The sequence below is a fragment of the Octopus sinensis genome, linkage group LG19 (assembly GCF_006345805.1).
Source record: "Octopus sinensis linkage group LG19, ASM634580v1, whole genome shotgun sequence".
NCBI classification, from domain to species: Eukaryota; Metazoa; Mollusca; class Cephalopoda; order Octopoda; family Octopodidae; genus Octopus; species Octopus sinensis.
The window spans coordinates 16,689,040-16,709,430 of NC_043015.1; the positions used below are offsets into that span (position 1 = coordinate 16,689,040).

Consider the following 20,391-nt stretch of genomic DNA (forward strand, 5'->3'; position numbering starts at 1 on the left):
AAATAGCAACCAATCTCCCTCAAATCACCTACACTACCATAAGGACACACTATATCTAAATCTAAAAAGGATGGGATGGTCATGGTTAGAACATTTGATGACAGATCAACTCAACCGGGGCTAAACAACAACTATTGAAAGCAGTAATGCTTGAGTCAAGAACATAAGAATTGGGGAAGTTTCAGGATTCAAACTCAAATAGGCAGTGGAGATATCAACATACAACAATTTAGTTGTGAGTAGTCCAACCTCACTTCAGGGCCTCCCTCATTTCATTATCTCATACACCCAAACTTCAGTGATATCTCCTACACTCTTCAATAGTTTTGTACCTCACCCTCTCCAGTCATAAATAATACTCAACTAAGACCATTAAAGTTACCATGAATGCTGTGTCACAATGACTAAGATTCCTCTTTAGGATCTAGTAATACTTCTGCTATCATATTCAGGATAGTGTTGTTATTACTACACAAATACCTGTTATAGCCAGCTAAAAGAAAGCCAGTCAACTGATTAGTAAAGATTTATTCACCGAGGCTTTGCTAGCTGAGAGACACTTTCTGGTTTCTTCCTTGTTCTAAACTGACTTTTTCTTTGAACCAACTAGCTTCATACCTTATCCATCCAGATTCACATTCTCTCTCTCTCTCCCTCTCTCTCTCTCTCTCTCTCTCTCTCTCCCTCTCTCTCTCTCTCTCTCTCTCCTCTCTCTCTCTCTCTCTCTCTCTCTCTCTCTCAACTCCTTGCCCTGTCCATTCTTCTCAGAATTTTAGTCCTCCGGAATCACCACCTCTATTTTTCAACAAAAATCAAACAAATGAACTGCATCAGTCTGTCCAACCTGAGAAAGCCTGCAAAAGTAATATGGAATAGCTGACAATCTGCTTGCCCCTGCTTTTCTAACTGATAAGAGCAGTTTCCAATACTACTTTACGACAAGAGTTATTAGCAATAAGAAAAACTAGCATCTGTTAAAACAGTTGTTCCAATAACAAAACAAAAAGCCTGGATATAACAGAGAAACATTTTAAATTGAGCTCAGTCTAAATATAACAGGTTCATATTTTATTTGGATTCACGACTGTGTAACTATATATGCCATAAGTCACCTGCCTCAAATCACTACCATTATTGCCATCTGTCAATAGCTGTCACCATGCTAGCATGGAAAGCGGACGTTAAATGATGATGATGATGATGATGATTCATGTAGATTGTCAAATATTAATCAGTGAAATTACAAATTAAGTGCTCTTCTACAATACGACCTCCACACCACCACTACCACAGGTTTTTGAAGCAAACACATTTTTCTCATGTGTAAAGTATATATTTGAATACTTCATCATTGACAATGTTTTCATGATGATATTGATTCCAAATTTTGGCACAAAGCCAGCAATTTAGTGGGAGGGGTGGGTCAATTACATCAACCCCAGTGTGCAACTGGTACTTATTGAACCTGAAAGGATGAAAGGCAAAGTCGACCTTGGCAGAATTTGAACTCAGAACATAAAAGCAGATGAAATGCCACTAAGTATTTTGCCCAGTGTGCTAACGATTCTGCCAGCTCACCTTGTTTTCATGGTAATATTGTTCACCATTAAAGCAGAATTGTTAGTGTGCTACACAAAATGCTTAGTGGAATTTCTTTTGACTCTTTATATTCTGAGTTCAAATTGAAGTTATCTTGGCTTGTCATCCTTTCAGGGTCAATAAAAGAATCACCAGTAGAGCACTGGGGATCAATATAAATGATTTACCCAACTTCCTTTAAAATTGCTAGCATTGATTGATTGATTGATTCTAGTTTCAGCTCATGAGCTGTGGCCATGCTGGGGCACCACACTATGCCAAAATTTTTAATATCGTTCACCATTGGTTTGACTGATCTACCATTTCTCTGGTTGCTATTACTATTAATTTCTTCAGCCAATTCTAACTCTGCTTTATTAGACTGTATAATTTTTTTCTAGATTTTAAACTTATTTAACTGTTGCTGCTATCTGCCACCTGACAACATTTCCAGTGTTCATTCTTAATTCTTGCTCTTACAAGCGCACTAAACCAATTTCTGAACTTACCATGTTAAATAGCACACATTGAAAAATTTTTTTTAATATAACTAGTCATGTTATGCTGGATATCATCAGTGAACTGTAGAATTCCCTATAGTTACTTATTACATGTGGATCTCAGACAATTATTTACCTCAAATAAATCACGTTTACTATCAATAACATACTGAAAAATACTAATATTCATTCCATCAGTTATCAGGGTCAACTTCATAATTTACCCTTTTTGTTTATTGAGTTGTGCTGAAAGTTAAATAACTTCCTTTTGTAATATTTCTCACTTTTATTGTAATATCAGTATAATTTTAAAAGCAATCTTTGATATTCTGTCCTTTTAGGAACTTTATTTTAATATTCCTTTTATTTTTCTTTCAGTGAAAGAACAGGATATGCGATCTGATAATGATTTCTCCTCGGAGTCTTCTTCATCTGAGGATGAAGATGGGGAAGTAAGTAATTTCAATTATGGTACTGTTTAGTTATTATAAGAAGGTGAAGTGCTTAGTTAAGAAATGAGATAGTTTTGTGAATTGTCAATTCTTTCATATTTTTCAACAATTAGAGTAATTAAGTGATGACATTCAAGTAGAAGAAGAGACTCTATGACAGAGAAAGCTATCATAAACCACTGTATTGGCTGCAACGTCCAGATGACTACCTAATTCAAAGTACACAAGTCCGTTCTGAGTATTCCACTCCTATTTCACAGTTAAGGAGTTAGCAATAGGAAAAGTGATGGTGGTCAATCTTCCAGTCAAACCAAGGAAAATATGTTTCCATTTGTGTTTCGTAATATTGATATTTATGAGTTGCAACTCTTGATATTACTATTCTTTTGGTGACAGGGTAAGATTAAAACCTAGAACAGAACAGATACTACAAGGTATACTGTCCAATGTCCAAACAATTCTGCCAATCCACTGCTCTAGGCATGTGGCTTAGTGTTTAGGGTGTTGGGCTCATAATCTATAGTAAGACATCTGTGCTTGACCCTTTTGGGAGTGGAAGTTTTTTTTCCTTTTTCCCTGTCCTTTCTCTGTTTTGCTAGTTACTCAGCAACTTCACTAGTACCAATAGCATCCAGTATACAGTATAAAGTGGTTGGCATTCAGTTATAGAAGCCATGCCAAAGATGACACTGGAACTTGGAACAACCCTGCAGCTTTGTGGATCCTGTCAACCTGCCAGACACATGCCAGCATAAAAAATGGACATTAAATGATGGTGATGATGTCATACAAGCAGTATCGTTCATTTCCAATATTCTGCAAGAACATCTCTGGTCATGAGGAAATATTACCTTACTTGGAAACAAGTGAGGGTTGGTGACAGGAAGGGCATCCAACAATAGAAAATCTGTCACAATAAACTCAAACTGCCTCTTGCAAGCATGGAAAAGCAGACATTAAAACAATGATGATAATAATAAATGCAGATACATTTATATAAAACAGGAACTCCTAGCATTACAAAAGTAATTCATTCTTGAAGATGTTGCAGTTGATGGAAAATATGGAGATATATAAGGTGTAAGACGGGAAGGATAGATCCGGAGGTTGGGAAATGATATGAATGTAAAGGAGATGTAGGGTACATGAGGATGGCAGAGAAAGATAGATATGTAAGATGTTAAAATGGAGTAAGGCAGAGGTGTGTGATAACTGATCCTGTAGCTCTTTTTAAAAACAACAAAAAGCAACATAACCACTTTTATGCATAAAACTAGCAATTTGTAAACATGTGTAATACAATATGTCTACAGAAAAGTATTTAAAGAGAAATACATAAGGGGAAAAATAAAAATTGTAATATTGGTTTCAAATTTTAGCACAAGACCAGCAATTTTGGAGGAGGGGTGGGTCAATTACATTGACTGGTACTTTTTATTGATCTCAAAAGGATGAAAGCAAAGTAGACCTTGGCAGAATTTCAACTCAAAACATAAAGACGGATGAAATGCCCCTAAGCATTATGTCTGGCATGCTAACGATTCTGCTAGCCTGCCACCTTAAAGAATTGTAATGTTGTAAAAGTTTATATTCTTGTCACAAAAGATGCTGATCACAGTGTGAGAGATGAGGTTGATGAAATAAGTTACTGAGATGATGAAGAACACTGTCTTCTGTCATCATCAATATCTCCATGATGGGTAAAGAACTTATCCAAAGATGTTTGATATTTACACCACTCTACCTCTTTACACTGTTCAGTGTAGGAACTGGGCTCATTGTAAACTCCTCTTGTTATTTTTTATGTTACATTCACAATCAGAATTGCTACCAGCAAAGACTTGCAGTCCTTCATCAATAAGTGCCAATCCTTTAGCAGTATTGTTTGCATTACACGAGCCCATTAGTTTTGTAGGCACAGGAGTGGCTGTGTGGTAAGTAGCTTGCTTACCAACCACATGGTTCCGGGTTCAGTCCCACTGCGTGGCACCTTGGGCAAGTGTCTTCTACTATAGCCTTGGGCCGACCAAAGCCATGTCAGTGGATTTGGTAGATAGAAACTGAAAGAAGCTCATCGTATATATGTATATGTTTCTGTGTCTGTGTTTGTCTCCCCAACATCGCTTGACAACCAATGCTGGTGTATTTATGTCCCCATAACTTAGCAGTTCAGTAAAAGCGACTGATAGAATAAGTACTAGGCTTACAAAGAATAAGTCCTGGGGTCAATTTGCTCGACTAAAGGCAGTGCTCAAGCATGGCCACAGTCAAATGACTGAAACAAGTAAAAGAGTAAAGAGCCAATTTAAATGAAGTTGGTAGAATTTCTGTATTCTCATCGGGCTCTTATTCTAGCAGCACAAGCTCATCACTGTCATCATCATCATTTAATGTTAATTTTCCATGTTGGCATGGGTTAGATGGTTTGACCGGAGCTGGTAAACTGGAGAGCTGCACCAGGCTCCTTTGTTTTGGTACGGTTTCTGCAGCTGGATGCCCTTCCTAATGCCAACCACGAGTGTACAGAGTGTTTTTTTTACCTGTCATCAGCACTGGCCACAACCATAATTTCACTTAGTTTGACATCTCTTCTCTTCTAACACAGCAAATCACCAGAAGTCTTGGGCACTTGTCATTGTCTCCACGAGCCTTGACAACCGAAGATCATATTTCATCACCTCATCCCACCTCCTCCACTTGTTAGATATACTTTCTCTATGGGATACTAGCAACTCAACCACATCATTCTCTGTGATTTCTTCAAACCCTTCATTATTTGCAAGTATCCCAATATTTTTCCAAATTTAATGTATAAAGTCATGGATACTGCCTGGTTGTATACTTTTCCAAGCACCAAATTTGAGAGTTGCACTTCATTCCATGATCCTTTTATCCACAAGCATCCATTATATTGAATTTCTTCCAGAAGTGCAAAACCCTGTTACCTGACGTAGTTGTCACACAAGGGATGCCTCTGTGTGTGTGTGTAAGAGAGAAAGAGAGTGAGTGAGAGATCATGCTCGCTTGGGTTAGATGGAATTTGTTGAGGCAGTTTTTCTATGCCGGGATGCTCTTCCTATTGCAACCCTCCCCTGTTTCCAAGCCACATTATATTTCTCCACGCATGGGTTGGGAGTTTGACAGGCAGAGGTGATAAGGTTGCACATGCCGGCCCTTTTGACACCACCCCTCTCCCCGAACCCAAGTTGGGTTCGGACCACAGCTAAGCCCTACCTAATCCTAACTTAAGTCTAGCGAAAGGGGGCTCGGGAGCCTCTAGAAGGCAACGACTAATCCCGATCTAGTCCTTTCCCTTTAGGGAACGAAGGCGCATGTGTAGGTTGTAACGTCTTCTCTTCACTCCAATACTTCTGTGTATACAACGTTCTTAGCTGAAGCGGCAAAAAATCGACTAAATCGCCTGAAATCCGCGAACTATTTAACAAAAGTCAGTTTTGTAGGGTTCGCATGGTCGGTCTCAAAGTGATATGGTTTTGTCGATTTCTCCCAATACTTGTTAACTGCATTGACAAAAGGTCGTTAGTTTGACATTTAATGCAAACTTGATGTCCAACATCGGTGTAAGGAAAATCTATGTGAACTTTCAAAAATTATCGCAGAAAAATCGGTTTGCTATGTGTGCCACATATGATGTAATTAACCGATTTTTTCCAGTAATAACGTATCCTATTGGAATCAAAAGGGCCATGTAGCTCATTGGAGCAGACATAATGCTCGCTGTGAATTAAAAAAAAAATTCCTGCCAATTTGTTAAAGATATTGTTGAAAATATGTCATCTTGAATTTGAATATGATTTCCCAAAATGGCATGATTTTATGGATTTTTTTCTGATGGTAAGGTATTGCATGGAAAACTAACGTCAGAATTAAGTTCCTTAGGGTAACATTAAGCTTCACCATGAGTTTGGTGAAAATCGATTGCAAGTTGCGAAAACTACAACGGAAAATGTGTTGCATATGATAAGCTTAGATTCTCGACCCCATGTCGAATTTATCGATTTTTTTCAGAACTGGGTGAACTTTTCAAAATTTTCGCTGCGTTAGTTTTGAATTATGACATTGGGCTATGTGTGTGTCAAGTTTCATCAGAACTGGTTGAAACCCGAGGTCAGGGTGAGGGTACAACCTGACAGACACACAGAGAGACAAACTGCCTTTTATATATAGAGAGATGCCCTGACGTTTTTCACAGATGCTTATCAATATCCCAGAGATGTACATCCTTAGAAGTATGTATCTTTCAAGTTCTTAATTGTTACTGCTAAACAACTTGGTTGTTTCATTCTCATGTTGCAAATTAGTAGCATACTCTTTGGAATTATCATTGTCTCTGTTTTTTGCTGTTATGAACTTGGACCATCTTTTCACTATTATTGCTAGTTGTAGTTGTTTGTATATATTTCTCTTTTGTTGCTATGACTGTCATCTGCATAGTGGTTAACAGGGAAAATAGTGGTGGTTGTAGAACATATATAGCTTTCAAATTTTGGCACAAGCCCAGCAATTTCTGGGGAGGGAGTTAGTTGATTACAATGATCCCAGTGCTCAGCTGGTACTTATTTTATCAACCCCAGAATTTGAATTCAGTAATTCTGTTCGCTCACTTTCTTGTAGTTATGGAATATATATTGGCAACAAACAAAAGCAATAAGAATTAGAAATTCAGTATTGCAATATGAGAAGATTAAGAGAGGTGAATGGTAGGTGTGTGTTGTCACCAAACCTGTATTTACTCTACACTGAAATAATTATGTAATCTATTGAACATCTATCAGGTATACAGATAGGAGAACAAAACTTTAACAATATCTATTATGCAGATGATACAACCCACATTGCAACAACAGAAAGATCTACACGTATTAGTATTTGCAATGATGGGAGTGAAAAGATGGGCCTAGGTCTTAACAGCAAAAGACAGTGACAAAACAATCTCAAAAGAAAATACATCAATTTTGTCAAATATTTGAGAACCATCGTTACATTAGATGGAAAAACATCAAAGAAATTAAGCCAAGGACCAGACATGCTATTTTCAAACAGCTGTTCAGATAAAAAGCTATCAATAAAATTGAGGAAAAGAGTCTGAAAGACATAGAACCCATTCTTGCATATGGTAAATGCAAAAGTTTATCAATGCTCCAGAGATATGGTTCCTTTGCAGAATGCTGAAGGCGTCCTATACAAATAGTGACAAAGATTGATGGCCTTAAAACAGCAAAGACTATCAAAGGGCTTCTCAATGACATAAAGAGACAATAGGCTCGGTTCATTGGGCATCATATGAGAAGAAAAATCCTTAAGCATTTGATAACAACCAGGAAACTGTAAAGAAGACAGAAGATACTCAATGACTTTACCAACTGGCTTTCAGGAAGACCAGCCCAATGAAGTTACGTGTGGGACAGGGAACATGGGGATCACCAACGCCTGTAGGCATAGCGCATGAAATAAATTAGAAAAAGGAAAACCCTTTATAATTTAAAAAATTGCTTTACTTTGCTTGCTCTTATTATCTAATGGAAAATATTACCAGAGCTATTACTAAATAATTTACTTCATAAGAAGGAAATGTTATCAGGAAGTATATGTTCTGAAAGAGATATTTTTATAAAATGAAATACTGCAACATGAATAAATGATAGAATATAGATAGTCGTAAACCAGGTTTGCAATATAAATTTATTTGTACTAAGTTATTTTAGTTTTACTAGAAAACAGTTATTTTGTTTTAATAATTGCTGGTTTATTAATATTTGCAGGAAATAACAGAAGAGTTTGAAAAAGATTGGATGTGTACTTTAGCTGCATTAAAAACTAAAGATCCTAAAATATACGATAAGAATGTTAAATTCTTTCAAGAAAATGGTGAGGAAGTAATCTGTTTTTGGTTATAATTTTTTGTATATGTTTCGAGAATGAATTCTTATGGTTTCTGAACCCAAAAGCTGACATGGTATTGTTTGGCAGAATCATTAGAACATCAGACAAAAAACTTTGTGGTAAAATATTGGCAATTCAAATCACCCCCAAAGTTAGGGTTGATAAAGTACCAGTTAAATACTGGAGTCAGTATTTTCAGCTACTGGCCATGCAAACAAGAAATCATCATGATCATTATTTCCATTGCCACTCAGTTTTCATGGTTTCAGGTTTTTTTTTTGCTTTTACTTTACATGCTGGTGCCACATAAAAAGCACCCAGCACATTCAGTAAAGCAGTTGGTGTTAGGAAGAACGTCCAGCCATAGAAACCAAGCCAAATGAGACTGGAACCTGGTGCAGCTCTCTGGCTTGCCACCTCTGGACAGACCATCCAACCCATGCTAGCATGGAAAACGGATGTTAAAGGATGATGATGATTACATATACAGAATTGCTAATTTGCTATTACTGTTTCATTTTTTTTCAATTTCCTTTCATTTCATTTTTGCCTCATTTTACTAGTAAGATGTAGGATGGACAACACTAAAAGGTTTCCGGCTTACACAGTGACATGCAGAACCAAGCATCTGTGTAACAAAAGAGTCGCTGTATTATTATTGTTGTTTGCACTGTCATTGTCATCGTCATTGCCTCTGCTGCAGCTGATGTTGTTGTTCTTGTTGTAAGGTGGCAAGCTGGCAAAATCACTATCACACCAGACAAAATGCTTAGTGATATTTCATCCATCTTTATGCTCTGAGTTGTTGTTGAGGTGGGAGTGGCGACTGTGAGCTGGCAAAATCATTAGTGCACTAGACAATGCTTAGTGGCATATTGTCCATCTTTACATTCTGAGTTCACATTCCAATAAGATATAGTTAGCCTTTTAATGCTTTTGAGATTGATAAAATAATTACCAGTTCAGTATTGGGGGGCGGGGGGCAATGTAATGAACTTTCCTCCTCCAAAATTTCAGGCCTTGCGTCTATTGTCGCAAGTTGGCAGAAACATTAGCATGCCAGACAAAATGTTTAGTGACATTTTGTCTGTCTTTACATTCTGAGTTAAAATTCTACCGAGGTTGGCTTTACCTTCCATCCTTTCGGGATTGATAAAATATGTATGTTAAGCACAGAAGTTGCTGTAATCAACTTTGCCCCTTCCTTGCAAAAATTCAGGCCTTTTGCCTGTATTTTGTTTTAGTTGTGAGACTGCGGCCATGCTGGGGCACCGCCTTGAAGAATTTTTAGTTGAATGAATCAACCTCAGTACCTTTTTTTTTAAACCTTGTACTTATTCTATTGGTCTCTTTTGCCAAACTGTTAAGTTACGGGGACATAAGCACGCCAGCACCGGTTGTCAGGGAGTAGTGGGGGACAAACTGACACACACACACACCATATATACAACGGGCTTCTTTTACTTTCCATCTACCAAATCCACTCACAAGGCTCAGGTCAGCCTGAGGCCATAGTAGAAGACACTTGCCCAAGGTGCCACCCAGTGAACTGAACCCAGAATCATATGGTTGGGAAGTGATCTTCTTGCCATACACCCATGACTGTGCCTAAGGTAGAAAGAATTATTATTATTATTTATTTCATCCATCTTCATGTTCTGAATTCAAATTCCACTACAGTTGACTTTGCATTTCATCCTTCCGGGGTTGATAGAATAAGTACTGGGTCGATGTAATTGACTATCCTCCTTCCCCAAATTTCAGGCCTTGTACCTATAGTAGAAAGGATTATTTTTATTATTATCGTCATTGTTGTCATCATCATAACCATCTTTATTATTGTTGCTCTGTTCTGTTGTTTCATGGGACTGATGCTGTTCCCAGTTTAATTATGCTTTCTATTGAACCACAGCTCATACTCTAGAATGAGGAGCATTTTGTACTTTGTATACATAAAAGATTTTTCAGCTGTCATATCTATTCTTATTAAGGATTCCGTAGATAATTCTTACTGAACTTCGTAAATATATATTTCTGGACTTCACTGTCTCCCAAATTAAGATTATTTTTCAAAATTTACTCTCAAGTCATTTGTCACTGTTTCTAAGGACATTCTAGTAATCAGCAGTGTCATGACCTTGTTAACTTCTTTGTTCCAGTACTTGAAAACTTCATACTTCAAGTCAGTAAAATACTTGAGTTTCTTTTCCTGTTTTTTTTTCCTCCATTGTAACTGATGTGCATACTACATCAGTAACAATACATAGTTTCTTGTCTTCATCTATAATATCCAACCCATTGTGTTCTATTCTTCCTTCTGTTTGTAAGGAAAGTTCTGCCTCGTACAAATAGAAATAATAATGATGATAACAACAGCAACAACAATAATAATAATAATCCTTTCTACTAATATAGGCACAAGGCCTGAAATTTTGGGGGAGAGGACTAGTTGATTTAATCGATCCCAATGTTTCATTGGTGCTTAATTTATCAACCCTGAAAGGATGAAAAGTAAAGTCAACCTCATTGGAATTTGAACTCAGAACATAAGTGCCATTAATCTTTTTGCCCAGCATGCTAACAATTCTGCCAGCTCGCTGCCTTATAATAATAATAATAATAAAAAAATTTCTGATTTGTTGGTGGATTGGCAAAATCATTAAAGCTTCAGAGAAAATGTTTTGTAGTATTTCTTTTGGCTCTTTATGTTCTTAGTTCAAATCCTGCTGATATTAACTTTGCCTTTCATCCCTTGGGGTCAGTAAAATAAAGTACCAGTCAATGGAATTGGATAATTCCTTCCTTCAAAACTTGCTGGTCTTGTGTTCAAATTAATTGGTTGTGAACTGGCAGAATTATTAGAGCATCAAACATAATGCTTAATGGCATTTCTCCTAGCTTTACATTCAGAATTAAAATTCCACCAAGGTTGACTTTGTCTTTCATCCTTTCGCAGTTGATGATATAAGTACCAGGTGAGTTCTGGGGTCATGGCAATCGACTGTCTCCTCCTCCCCCCAAATTCCAGGCCTTGAGCTCACAGTAGAAAGTATTATATCAGCAAGCTGGCAGAATCGTTAGCATGCAGGACCATTTCTCCTAGCTTTACGTTTCCAGTTCAAATTCACTGGGGTTGATAAAATAAGTATAGTTGAGCACTGGGGTTGATGTGGAGGCATATGGCTTAGTGGTTAGGGTGTTGGAATCGTGATTGTAAGATCGTGGTTTTAATTCATGGACCAGGCGACGTGTTGTGTTCTTGAGCAAAACACTCTATTTCATATTGCTCCAGTCCACTCAGCTGGCAAAAATGAATAATCCTGTGATGGACTGGTGTCCTATCCAGGTGGAGAATATATATGTCATGAAACTGGGAAAGCAGCCTTTATGAGTTGGTATGACACAAAAAGGTAACTTTACCTTTACCTCCCCTAAAATGCTGGCTTTATGCCAAAATTCGAAACCATTATTAATCATACACTTTTATTCAATTATATTTGATGTATTAAGCATGTTGAGGTATGTATCATCTCATATTTACCTTTAGTTTACTTAGATATTATAATGAGGTTTCAAAGCTGTGATTTTTCAACAAAATCTATTTAAAAGTTGAGTAAAAGAAAGGTTAACTCATAATTTAAAAAATTTGTTTTTGATCTATAATGGAATTACTTTTTAAATATTTATTGATCAAGAACTCCTAGTTACATGGTCTAGTACTGAATGTAGTCAAACAAATTGACCTGCTGTATTTATTTTACTAATAATTTCATTAAATCTATTTCTTGATGCTTACACAGTATATAACTCTTCAGCATTTAAACTGGCCACATCCAGTCAAAATATTCTACCAGTTTTATGTTCAAAATGGCCAGATCCAATCTCTCACACCTAGCTTACAATGTCATTCTAAAAATAAACAATCAGATCATTGAAATCTTGAAGCTGTGAGATATTAAATGATTAATTCAAAACAATGTGAATAAATTAACATTACATTTGACAGAATAATCTGAATACTAAAGGGTTAAGCTACAAATTAGTAGAGTATTCAGCTGTTCTATCTTATTTCATGTAATCTGCACTATTTATAATCCTACTATATCAGTTTTATATAGTATATTATAAAGCTCTCTTTTCAGTTGACTCTATCAAATATTATAGTTTTTCTTGGGAAGTTATATTCTGAGAGTAAAAAACTTTTATTTAAAGTGAAATAACTGCAAAATATATGCTTTTTTTACACAATTATTGAATTGTGATTTTGTATTTTAGTTATATTTAGAAACTTTTTGACTGTTTCAGATAAAGGCTCTGCACAGAAGAAATCGAAAAAGAAAACTATCTCTTTACAAGATGTGCAAAGGAAGACACTAATTACAACTGATGGGTAAGTTTTATCCTGAAAATTTCCATGGTTGAGTTGTTAACCCTTTCGTTACCAAACCGCCCAAAGCCGCCCGAAAAAAATTTTGGTTAATGTGACCAAACCGCCCAAAGCCGCCCATTCATATTTAAATGAGAATATCAGAGCAAATCTCTTTAGTACATTTGTGAAAACACGTATTATACTTCGTAAACAGTTCAACTACAGTTTTGTACAATAATCGAAGTGTAATTTTAATTCCGTGAATTTTGAGAGATTTTTTTCCGAAATTTGTTCCTATTGTGTTTTCAAAATTTGTAATTCTGACAAAAAATGGATACAAATTTCATTATATCAAGCAGCGAGTCAGAATTCGAAGGATTTTCTACTGAAGACCTTCATAAATCTAACTCTATGACTGAAAGAAAAAAGCACATGGTATTTGATAATGAATCTGATGTTTCATTTTCCGAAAGTGAAAACAGTGAATTCGAGAGCTCCGACAGCGATAAAGAAAACGAATTGGCACCTGAATGGAGTGAAAATTTAAAAACTGTTTCTTTCGGTGATTTTTCTGAAGAAACTGGACCAAGCCACAGACTTTCCCAGAGGAGTAAAGCCTTAGACTATTTCTTTTTACTTTTTCGAATGAGCCTATTTGAAATCATTACGGCGAAAACGAACCATTACGCTAAACATAAATAAAGCGAAAGAAACGATAGTTAGTGGTTTCCCATAACCTTAAATGAAATTAAGACTATTTTGCCGTAAATATTATTATGGGTATCAGAAAGTTACCCAGAATAACAAATTCTATCGTAAAATTTTGTTGTATACCCAATTGAATATTAGCTAATAACCCATTTTCTATAGCGATGTTTGAACAAAATTTTAATTTTATATTTTGTTGAATTTACCTGTATCTACCTGCAATTAGAGTCACTTTGTGACAAAAATTATAGTATAGAATTGGTTGAGAATATTTCATTAAATTATCTTCCAAAAATCAGATTAATATATTGATAAATAAAAAAGTTATAGTTGTTTAATGAAACCAGACTAAATTTATGATTACGTTAGAAATTAATTGAAACACATATTTTGGTCAGAAATATAGTAACGAAAGGGTTAATGAGTAGAATAAGACTCAGCAGTAAAAACAGTTGCTCCAACAAAAGCAGTTTTTACTATTGTATAAAAAAATAGATCTAAAGCAGGAAAAAAGTTATGTTGGTAATTGTTGTTGCTAGGTAGGCTTAGGCCTAATCCGGCATTCTTGTAGTACAGAAGGAGCTGATTTTGAATAGAAGCGTGTAGGAGGAGTAGAAGGTAGTGACAGTGACAGCAACAATAGCAACAGTGCCAATGTGTTATGCTCATAATTAAAGCAACTGTCCCTGTTTTCTGAAGTTTGCCTGTTAGAAAACGAATTCTGCTTCTCCCAATAAGAAGGCCATCCAACTGGAAAAGCATTTGCTTTAACAAAAAGCAACCCTTTTTTGCCAGCAAAAATTAGTGCAAAATGGTAAAAATAAGAAATTGTTTAGAAGAACTAATAATATATTTCAAATAAGACAGAGATAGAAATTGTTGGATGTGACACTTAACCCATGATTTAAAGTGATGGAAAGTGTATGTAAATTAAATTGTTTTCATTTTAGTGCTCCACCAGCGGATGAAAAAATCAGATATGAAGAAGATATTGATGAGCCAGTAGTACCAAGTTATTATGAAGAGCAGGAACAATTAAAAAAACAGTAAGTATCAGAACAATATCAGCAGTTATCTTGGTTCCTTAACTATGGACAATTCACAGCCAAAACTATCATACTCTACAAAAGCTTTAAAATCTGTGACAAACTTTTAATGTGATCATGTAAACTTTTTTAACACTAACCTATTTGTGACTCTTTCTGGTTTTATAATTCATAATCTCTCATTTTAGAGTATTCATTGGCATCAGCATCTTAAGGTCCACTTTTCCATGCCTGATTGATTCAGGCAGAATTTGTTAATGCATGTTTTCTATAGCTGGATGCCCTTACTTTTATCTTTTACTTGTTTCGGTCATTAGACGGTAGCCATGCTGGGGTACTGCCTTGAATTTTTAGTCAAATGAATCGATGCCAGTACTTAAATTTCTTGTTAACACACACACACACACACACACACTTGCATGCATTTGCAATAGACTTGTTTCATTCTCCATCTATCAAATCCGTTTTGGTTGACCCAGAGACTGAACTCAAAACCTTGTAGTTAGGAAGCAAACTTCTTTGCCACACAGCCAAGAAGTAAAACTGCATAACATAATTTTTATGTATGAACCTTTTGCTAAGTTATTTTAAACAACAGCTTAATATATTAATAAATGGAAAAAATTAGTTTCAATAAATCTCTTTAGGTTCTCAATTATTTCCAGCATTAATTGAAAAGTGTATTTCATTAAAAATATGTTGATAAAAAAAATTAAGTAGCTTAGACTGTTTCTTTTTTATGGCCAACATAAATTTTTTTATCTTGGATACATGTTAACTCTGCATATGACGAAGTCTACAATATAATAGAGCCAATATATCAGAGCACACACACTCATCATGTCATTCTATAACAAATAACTGGCACTCTGTTGGTTATGATGGAAAGTGTTTCAGTTGATCCAATCAATGGAACAGTCTGCTCAGGAAATCAACATGCAAGCAGCTGAGAACTCTATGGACATGCATTCACTTAAAGTCGTTCTCAGGGAGGTACATCTCATTTTTGCTATGGAGTGGACTGAAGCAATGTGAAATAAAGTGTCTTGCTCAAGGACACAATGCACTGCCAGGAATCAAACTCATTCTCTTACAATTGCATACTGAATACCTAAACCACATACCTTCACGAATGGAAGGTGCAGAAATTGATAAAGTACCAAACAAAATACTTTGAGTTCTGAAGTCCTGGTTCACTTTGCCTTCTACCCTTCCAAGTTCATTTAAAATAACTATTTGAAAATAATTGAATCCATGCAATCAGCTATATGTATGCGCCATATACACATTCTTTTACATATTTCTATCTTTTGACTGCAGCCATGCTGGAGCACCACCTTAAAGGGCTTTAGTCAAACAAGTTGACCCTAGGATTTATTTCTTGTAAGCCTAGTGCTTATTCTATCAGTATCTTTTGCTGAACTGCTAAGTTATGGGGATGTAAACACACTAACATTGGTTGTCAAGTAATGGTGGGGGACAAACACAGACGCAAAGACACGCACATAAATATATATACACAACAGGCTTCTTTCAGTGTTTCTATCTACCAAATCCACTCAAGATTTGGGGCTATAGTAGAAGACATTTGTCCAAGGTGCTGTGCAGTGGGACTGAACCCGGAACCATGTGGTTGGGAAGCAAGCTTCTTACAACTCAGCTATGCCTTTCCTTTGTAAGGCCACAGATTGAATCTAGTAAAAACAAAAAAAAGAGGTCAAGTTACACACACACACTGATATGCAAAAGTGTCCACTCAAGTTACGTAGATATGCAGATGTGTGTACTCAAACCTGCAACTAGTTATGTGTCAGTATCATTTCTCAACAAGTGAAGGAGAGTGTGTATATTTTCCCATATGATGTTACCCAAAGCACTCTGAACATAAGCCCTCACTTAGCAATTTGTGTGTATGTGTGTGTGCATGTATGTTTTATATACATACGTATACACATGGATGTGTGTATACATATTTAGATGTTTGCATCTGCTCACTTCATTTGGGAATGTGTAAAATAAAGATCTATTGCTTGAAAAAACAGGTATGAGTTGGTGACAGGAAGGTCATCCCATTGTAAATGCCTTGATATACATTTGTCTAACCCATACCAGCATAGAAAAATAGATGTAAAAGCAAAGAAAGAAATGTGTATGTCTTCTCTCTCTCTCTCCCTCTCTAAGATACAAGTGTGACTCTGTGGTAGAAGTTTGTAAGTACCTTGAGCAAATGTCTTCTATTATATCCCTGGGCTGACCAAAGCTTTGTGAGTGGATTTGGATGGTAGAAACATATGTATTTGTGCATATCTTCCCTTCCCTTTACTCATTCCACCCATAATTGCATTATAATGTAGGATAGCCCTTTCATGCCCTTTCCTCATATATAACCACTTCACTCTTACCTAACCTCAACTTTAATTCCTTCTCTTTCTCCTCTCCCTTCCATACTCTGTTACACTCTCTTCCACCACCACATAACAGGTATAATTCTGTTCGTTTCATCATACTTTTACCCTCTCGCATCACCTTCTCTGAAACTGGAATTCTTCAGTTATAGGACTTCCTTTAGACCCCTTTAATCTTGCAAGTTGTGAGGCAACCTTGCTATTGACAGTGATGTGCAAAAAGTACCCAGTCATCATCATCATCATTTAAGGTCCATTTTCCATACTGGCATGGGTTAGATGATATGGCTGGAGCTGGTAAACCAGAGAGCTACTTCAGGCTCCAGTCGTCTGTTTTGGCTTGGTTTCTACAGCTGGATACCCATCCTAACACCAATTATTTGACAGAATGTACTGGATGCCTTTTGTATGTCACCAGCACAGGTACCTTTTACACGTCCCCAACACTGACCATGATTTCACTAAGCTTGACGTGTCTTCTCAACAGCAAATTTCCAGAAGTCTCAGTCATTTGTCATCACCTCCATGAAGATCATATTTCACCCACATCTTCCTGGGTCTGCCCCTTCCTCAGGTTCCCTCCTTAATTAGCGATAGGCTCTTCTTTACACAGTTGTCCTCATCTATATGCACCACATAACCACACCAGCACAGTCTTCTCTCTTGCACACTACATTTGATACCTCTTATACCCAATTTTTCTCTTAAAACACACTGTCATACATGCACACTGACATTTGCACTTCCAGTGGAACACGCTGGCTTCATTTCTTTGAAGCCTTTGCAAGTCCTCTGCAGTCACGGCCCATGTTCTACTGCCATGTAGCATGGCTGTTTGTACACAGGTATCATACAATCTGCCTTTCACTCTGCTACCTGTTCTCATTCTAGCAGCTACACTTTCAGAGCATCCTCTTCCACTACTAACTTGGTCACCTAGGTAACAGAAGCTATCTACTACTTCTAAGTCCCCCACCCTACCCCCTGGCATTTGAGGAAGTCTATTTTCTGTACATTCCTAGTCTGATACACTCAAAGAATTTCTCTGTTAACCTTCTGTTACTGCTACACCTCTTATGTATCTATAGCTTGCACTGCATATGTCATATGGAGTTTCTACCAACATCTTTTCCACATATTGTGCAGGACCATCGTCCTGAAGGGAGTTGTCATTTGTCTATCTTCCTACTCACTAGGACTTTGATCTTTTTTAAATTAACTCTAAAGCCCTTTGATTCCCAACCTTGCTTCTACACCTGAAATTTCTTCTGGTAGTGATTCAGTTATAAGAATAAGGTCATCAGCGTAGAAGAGCCCCCAGGGGGCAGCCAGTTTTAAATTCCTGTGATGAACAAGAGGGAGTTGAGAACTGATCCTTGATGAACTCCTGCCTGTACACTAAATTCATTGCTGTATACCCGTTGTCAACTTTCACTTTACTGACAGCATCCCTGTACATGGCTTGTACAGCTCTTACCAACCACACAACTATCCCTAACTTCCACATTGACCACCAGATAAGGGTGCAGGAGACCCTGTCAAAAACTTTCTCCATGTCGACAAAAACCAAGTACAGAGGTTTATTTTTAGCTAAATACTTCTCTTGCAGTTGCCTTACCAAGAATATAGTATCAGTAATGAATCTGCTTAGCATAAAACCAATTTGCATCTTATCTAGACTAACTCTCTTCCTAATTATTTGAGCTATGACCCTCTCTGTAACTTTCATCACTTGGTCCAGCTATATGATACCAGTATACTTTATAAAGTTATTAGAGTTGGGAAGGACATTCAGCTATAGAAAGCATGTCAAAACAGAGATTGGAGCATGACATGAAACCTGTCAAACTGTCCAATCCATGCTAGCATGGAGAACAGATATTTTATGATAATGGCTTTATATATATATATATATATATATATATATATATATATATATTATACTTTGATAAACCATAACATTTAGTCTGCTGAATTAATAGGTCCACATATAACATCCAGAGGTATGTCTTTTTTTTTTCTCTGATGAACCTGTCACATAAATGTAAATTTAATGTACAAATTTGTAATTAAATTAAGGAGTATTAATTGAAACGGCTATAAGAAGCGAAGATGACCAATTTGTTAATAATAAACAATTATTAACTTACTTATCTCCATTTTCTTTTCTTCTTTTAAATGGATATAAACTTTATGCTAAATATATACCTATTGTTTTAAGGGAATTTCATTCCCCCAAAATACTAAGTATTGAACCAGTATTTCTTTGGCTGCAACCATCCTTTCACAAGATTAACATATCCTCTAACTAAATTACATATATATATACACTCACACACACACATTTCTTCTCTTCCATCTAAATTATATTTATTGTTTACAGAAATTTTATATCATGTTTAGTGGTAGAAATAACAAAGACATCCACAAGTTCAACTACTTATAGCGATTAATAGTGATTAAAATGTACAGTCTCTTTGGATCCACTTTCTTAAAGTATTTTCAATAAAAATTTACTCATTCTTACAAGTCCATATTAAATATAGAGAATGTATGTTATTTCTTTTAAAATGGCATAATATTTAACAGCACAGGTTTACTCATAGTTATTATTAGTTTTAAAAACCATCAGCTTCATTTTGTTATCCAGTACATTATAAAGGTAAAATAGTTGTTTACATTCTTTAATTCCTTGTTCATAGATTCCAAGAAGCAGCTTCCTCCTTACCGGATGAAGAAGATATTCTTGTAAAAAAATCAGGTGAAAATACAGAATCTGTGAGTTAACTTCAAAATTTCCATGTCCATTTATATATTCTTTGTAATGCTAGCATGAGTTAGAAAGTTCTACAACAGTGATATACAGTGTGTATGTGGTATGTTCATACTTAACATTCTAATGATCTTTATTTTGTTACAGGAAAAGGAAGAAGACTATCGATCATTTTTGAAAGGAAAAACAAATAAGCTAAAGAAAAGTAAGAAGATTAGTCATGAACTGGTAAGTTATCTGCATGGATTATGTTGACTGAGATAAGTGGGAGTTTGGGGAAGAGTTTTATTTCTTCATTTTGTTCACAAAATTTATAACACTAGAATTATAAATTCTTCATTCCTCCTTGGAATGGCTTTCAATTGAAATCTTGAAGTGGTATTACTTTTTGTTGACTTCTCAAAAGTTTTTGCCTCTATCCACCACGGTAAAATGGAAAAAATACTCTTGGCCTATGGTATCCTTGAGGAAACAAAAGCAGCAGTTATGATGCTCTTTAACAACACCAAATCAGTGGTGAGATCCTCAGATGAAGATATAAATTTCTTTGATATCAGAGCCAGAGTACTCCAGTGAAGCACATTGGCACCTTTTCTCTTTGTGATTACTCTCAATTATGTCCTCAGAACATCACTTGACAATCTAAACAGCCTCAG

The 20,391-nt window shown here is 36.1% G+C and overlaps 1 protein-coding gene across 1 annotated transcript in view; it reads left to right on the top strand.

Annotated features, from left to right (window-relative positions):
- LOC115222220 (protein KRI1 homolog) overlaps nt 1-20,391 on the top strand; it is a 49,792-nt gene that overhangs the window by 1,466 nt on the left and 27,935 nt on the right. The window contains exons 2-7 of the mRNA XM_029792380.2: nt 2,457-2,530; nt 8,314-8,419; nt 12,740-12,824; nt 14,462-14,557; nt 19,665-19,740; nt 19,883-19,963. Of these exons, the coding sequence (XP_029648240.1) occupies nt 2,457-2,530; nt 8,314-8,419; nt 12,740-12,824; nt 14,462-14,557; nt 19,665-19,740; nt 19,883-19,963 (518 nt within the window). The remainder of the gene's footprint in view (nt 1-2,456; nt 2,531-8,313; nt 8,420-12,739; nt 12,825-14,461; nt 14,558-19,664; nt 19,741-19,882; nt 19,964-20,391) is intronic.